The 6,000-nt window shown below is 36.0% G+C and overlaps 1 protein-coding gene across 1 annotated transcript in view; it reads left to right on the top strand.

Moving 5' to 3' along the window:
- Window positions 1-4,470: 4,470 nt before the first annotated feature.
- Window positions 4,471-6,000, top strand: part of LOC135216926 (synaptic plasticity regulator PANTS-like) — an 89,799-nt gene continuing 88,269 nt past the window's right edge. Inside the window, 1 exon segment of the mRNA XM_064252474.1 lies at window positions 4,471-4,651. Coding sequence (XP_064108544.1) covers window positions 4,595-4,651 — 57 coding nt within the window. The 5' untranslated portion in view covers window positions 4,471-4,594.

Here is a 6,000-nt window from a genome sequence, read left to right as displayed (position 1 = left end):
GCTCTGATTCATATTTGTTAGTCATTTTTTTTCTTGACACACTGTTAGACAAGCGCGACTCGCACCCAGGCACTTAAGAAAAAAACGTGGTGGCGTGGCTGCACGGTTTTTGACCAGTTTTCACTCGGTATACGCACGCATTGTCAAATCGCACAATTCCTTGATTTTTCATCTCCGATTTTTAACTGGATCCAGCTAGGCACTAGAAAATTATCCTATTATTAAGACATCAGGGTTGTAGCTATGGAAAATACAAATTGTCTTAGAAAATTTGTCATTTTGTTATTTTAGCAGAAAAGTTCACATTTAAATAAAAGCAAGAAAGCTGTGCAAAACAAAGTAAAGAAGTCAAATACTAACTGAGAGTAAAGCGCCTCAGTGGCATGGTTGGTTTGGTGTTTGCTTCTCACCTCGGTGGTCGCGGGTTCGATTCTCGGCCATTCCATTCAGGAGTGAGATATGTGTATTTCTGGTGATAGAAGTTCACTCTCGACGTGGTTCAGAAGTCACGTAAAGTTGTTGGTCCCGTTGCTGAATAACCACTGGTTCCATGCAACGTAAAAACACCATACAAACAAACTGAGAGAAGTGGAGGAGTCCATAAAGAGGGACTTCCAGTACATGTTATAAAAGTTCACATATTAACACAGCTGAAAGAAGAAATTAAAGAAAAGAAGCCATATGAAAAAAAAAAGAACAATACAAGGAAAGCATCTTAAGAACGAACCAGTAGTGGTCACTAAGGAAATAGTAAATTAAAGCCAAGGAAGAATATTAAGTACCAGTTAAGAGAAACCCTTCAAAGGACAATAAAGGGGTGAGGATATATTACAGACAAGCAGAAATGAGAGAGTAGTGAAATGATTATTTTGAAGAATATGAAGGAAAGAAATATTGAAAGAGGGAAAGTAACATGGGAATACAAAGATATGCTGAGGCAAGTCACCTAAAGAAAAGAAGCTATCAAGATATGAAGAGACAAGGAAGAAAATTAATCAGACCAAAAAGACTACTGACAATCATAAAACCAAATGGGAAGAAATTGCCATAATTGAAAAAGACATGGAAAATTAAAGCCAACAAAAGCAAAGCGCAAAGTCAGTAACTTGGAAAACTTCTATAGCAAACAACAGAATATGGCTCAAAACATAGCTAATTCAATCAAAAGTAAAAAATACATATTAGGGGAAGTTCTACGGAAGGAACTAGGAATGCCAACGTTCTTGTATGCCTTAGAAGAATGAAACTGGTTAAAGGAAATAAGTGAATTGCAAAAGTAAGCTGCAGATTTGAAATTACAATCCTGAATTCTCTGAAGTGTTGAAGTTTTGTTTTACTATTTGAAATATAAATCTTATCCAGTCACGGAAGTGACATGAAGAACAAACTGCCCATTCTGAACCATGCCCTCAACAGTAACCAGAAAAGGCTCCTAATAACCTTAAACTGGTAAGGAATAAAGTAGTACCTTGGATTTTGCAAGTTGGTATGTAAAGGAGTTACAATTAGGAAGAACTAAATGGATTTAAAAATCACTAAAGAAATTATGAAAGACTTGGTCAACAAATGGAAAAGAGAAAGTGTAGACAAGAAACCGATTATGATAACAGAAAACAGTGCTGATTACCACAAGTAACAAGAAATGGAGAAGAAACTAGATGTTTGTATTGTTAGCAACACTATCAGGAGGATAAAATGGAATTAACAGCCCAAATCTTACTGTCCAAATAGAAAATAAAAAAAATATGGTACCATGGAAAAGATAAACAAACGACCTAGGCAAAATATACTGACAAAGGGAGCCGTTTTAAAGGAAGATGCTGCTACTACTACTGCTCTGTGCCCGTCTATGAACATGCAAGTTGCAAAGGAGATAACCTGGAGTTTTTTTTTTTTTTTTTTTTTTTTTTTTTAATTTATTGCGCCCATTGGCGTCAGACATTTGAGTACATGGTAATACAGTAACATTGTTTACATCTACATTGTCATTAAGTTATGCCTAAAGAAAAAAAATAGTAAAATAAAGTATATACAGACGTTTAAGTACATATCAAAACAGTATTGTTTACATCTACAGCACATAATGAGGGTTACACAAAGGAATACAAAATAAAGTATAGACATATTTAGTACATATTAAAATAATATTGCTCATTTCTATATATTAAAGGTTATACAAATGAATTCATATGGAATACAAATTAAATTTAGTTTGATTTCGTAGGTAGGTTGTACCTATCTTTAATCAGTATTACATAACAGCTGATTATTCAGTATATCAGAACAGCACCCAGCACTATGGAAATTGTCCTAGTCAACCAAAATATGTATAAAACCTATGAATGTATGGAGATAGATGAGGGAAAATATGAATATGACCTATCAGACCATCACCTCATAAAGGTCCAATTCAGAATGAACACTAAAGTAAGGAAAACATTCAGAAATGAAACAAAAGAAATCAAATATTTGAAAGTTACAGAAGTGTCTACCAGGAAATACCTTGAATACATAGAGCATAAAGTAAGCCAACAAGACAGAAAAGGAGATCTAACCCAGTTGGAAGAAACAATGAGTGAAGCCAAAGCAAATAACCTAGAGAAGATAATCAAAAGAAGGTTAAAGACGGAAAGCAAGAAGAAATAGAACCAGTATGGGTCACCAAAGAAACAGGCGAAAGAAGGATATATTACAAATTAATAAGAAAAGTCACAAGAATAGAAGAAAAAAGAGATACTCCGAAGAAGCATATCTTAAACAAAAACAAAAAGTACAGATAATAATAAAGAAAGCATATGAAGAAAATGTTAGAAATGAGATAATGAATAATACAAACAGACACAGGAAAATCTGGGAATATATAAACACGTTGAGAGGAAAGACCACATCAGAAAAAAAAAAATGGATAAGGAATGACGAAAATAAGCAAGAGATGAAGGAAGAAACCGGGAAAGAGCTGGTAAAATTCTGGGAAACAATATATCAAAAAGAAGAAAACAAAATAGGAGGGATGTGGAATAAAAGCAAGAAAGAACAGTACTAACATGACTTGGAAGAAATGGTGGAAAGATTAGGACAGCAGATGAAATACCATATATCTTTAAAAGAACACATGCATGGAGTGTATGATCTAACAGAGACATAGATTAGACCCATGGAAGAAATCAACATAACAGATGATGTAAAGAATCAACTCAAGAAAATGAAGGCAAATAAAGCACCAGGACCAGACGAAATGAAACCAGTTCTGTTCAAACTACTCTTAAAAAGTACCAACCTTCAAAAAGAATGGCAGAATGTCTGAACAGCCTACTGAAGGGGCAGGAAAACGCAGAGAAGCTTGTTTAAGTAAAAAACAACACTTACCCCCAAGAAACAAAACCCCACAGTCAAAGATCTTAGGCCAATTGCTCTAACAAATGCATCATATAAAATTTTCATGGGGATCCTGAAGACCAAAATAGAAAATCATATTAGAAACACAGGAAAAGTGAATGAACTGCAATCAGGTTTTACTGCACAAAGGAGAGGAATCGATAATTTATAGATTTTACAATACTGCATACAAGAAACGTACAGAAGAAAGGACCCATTATTTGTAGTATCAATAGACTTCCAAAAAGCATTTGACTCAGTTAATAGAAAAAAAGCTCATTGAGGTCATGATGAAATATAGCTACATGCAGAAGTAGTAAATGCAGTTCCAAAGATATATACAAATGATGTAACAAGCCTATGCCTTAATAAAGAACAAAAAGAGCTAAATGTAACTAATGGAATAAGACAGGGATGCAATGGCTCAACCATATTCTTTCTACTAATAACGTACCTGATAACAGAAAAATTAAAAAATACAACAGAGGGTTTTAGAAATGAAGTAATAAGGATAGTGGCACTATTATATGCAGATGATGGATTAATACTAGGACACACACTAGAAGAAATAACAAAAGCAATAAAAACCCTTATGAAAATAGCGAATAGATGCCTAAACATAAACAAGGACAAGAGTAACATACTAATATACATACAACGACTGGTATAGTATCGATGATGTGGAAAATATGGAGCATATAGAAGGAATAAAAATAGTTAAGCAGATTAAAAAACAATGCTGATCAGTAGGGTCAGACTAGGTATACTAGGATTAAATGATAGAAATAGGATAAAGGGAGAAGATACAAAATGTTTATGCTGTGAGGAACAAAATGAAAATTTAGAACATTTCTTACTTTACTGTCCAGCATACAATGAGATTATAAATAGATACAGTTTTACGCAGCAAACCATATCAAGAAAATAAAGAGGAATCAGTAGCAAATATACTCTTATTGGTAGATATATTGAGGGAGGAAGTGGAGAATAGGACAGATTTTTATATAAGAAATGTGGTATTTCAGAGAGAAAAAACTCAAACACAAACGCAGGAGGAATAAAACAAGCAAGGGAGCCGTTTCAAAAGCATATCCCACCTACTACTACTACTGCGAGCCGACGGGCGACGACTACTAAATAGTAGTAGTAGGCTAGATACTGGGCTTGCTGCATAACCTATTATTCCTGAGTACCTTACAGTGCAGTTCTGAACTAACGAATGGAGACCGAAGTTCCAGTTGATCAACTGGAGAGCTATCCAAAGTTTTCATGGCTTGTAAGTCGCGTAAAAGGTAGCACTGGTTAGACCACTGATTCATAGGCTTAACCATTTCCCAAGGGAGGTAGTGCCATCAGAACACCTCTTCTGTATTCTACTATAGCCTAGGCAGTACTTAGTATTAGCTACCTATTACCTAGCTAGGATACTTAAGGGTATTTGCAGCGTCCTTTTGGCCCCTAGCTGCAACCCTTTTCATTCTTTTTATTTTACCTCCTTTCATATTCTCGTTCTTCCTTCTGACTTTCCACCCTCGCTAATAGCTAATTGTTTTATAGGTAGCCTAGTAGCTAGGTAGGGTAAATAACCGAGTGGACTGGCCAACTCACCAACTACCGAGGTTTTGGCCACTCTCCGAAAAAGTATGTTAGCCTAACACGTCCTGAAGAGATGGTTGTCAGTCATGAGTTGTTGGTGGTGATAACAGGAGCTCAAGACCTCTACTCTCCTTTCGAAGTAAGTATTTTCTCCAAAGTTAGAAATTAAGGACATACTTTAAGATTTAAACAGAGGGTAATGAAAAGGGTGGCCAACGCAGTGCCCACAATCCCAAAACGCTTTCGAAGTTTTTACTTACAACTCCAAATATTTAGAAGATTGACGCCATCTCAATGTTTGCGGAGTCGCTTGTGTCAACAAACTTCCCGTTTCCTGTGCTAAAGCCGCACACCACTTGTACCCATAGACGCTGGGGCACTTTCATCACAACAATTGTAACCCCGACCTCTAACCAGCACTTATTCGTACTTATTCAAGGGGACTATGGCATTCTATGCGGAGTTGGTAGATCTAGGGTACTATTCCGCGGCTGCCTAGACTATGGCAGTTGCGGTTTTTCTATGCAGTTTTACCTGCTGAACAAGAATTTTAAGTAATATTTATTCGGACGACTGTAATTAATCCCCGGGGGCCAGTACTAAACACGGCGAAATACATTGGACGCCCCAATCCCCAGTAGATGTCATATCCACGGTTACGTTCCCTGCAGTGCATACGAAACTATTCTGTAGAATTACCGCAGCGTTTTGCGCTCTTCAGTTGTTTATCAGTGTTATTACCCCCCAAACTGGGTATAAGACTTACACAAAACTGGGGAAATAAGTGAAATTAGCGTATCAATTTGTAGTATATATACATATTACAGCAATTTTATCATTACTGCATTACTATAATGCAGTAATGATAAAATTGCTTTTACAAACTGTTTCATGGAAACAGTTTGCAAATGCATCGGCGTATGTGTGAAGCTCCACTAGATTGGCAATGATGAGTCTTTTTGCCGTCGTCTGCTCGTACTTCAGAAATATCTGTAATTTTGGGGGGTTAATTTGGTTGCAAGAAAGGGA

This window comes from Macrobrachium nipponense, chromosome 6, assembly GCF_015104395.2.
Source record: "Macrobrachium nipponense isolate FS-2020 chromosome 6, ASM1510439v2, whole genome shotgun sequence".
Classification (NCBI taxonomy): Eukaryota; Metazoa; Arthropoda; class Malacostraca; order Decapoda; family Palaemonidae; genus Macrobrachium; species Macrobrachium nipponense.
The sequence above is the reverse complement of the archived record's forward strand: the minus strand, read 5'-3'. Positions and strand labels throughout refer to the sequence as shown.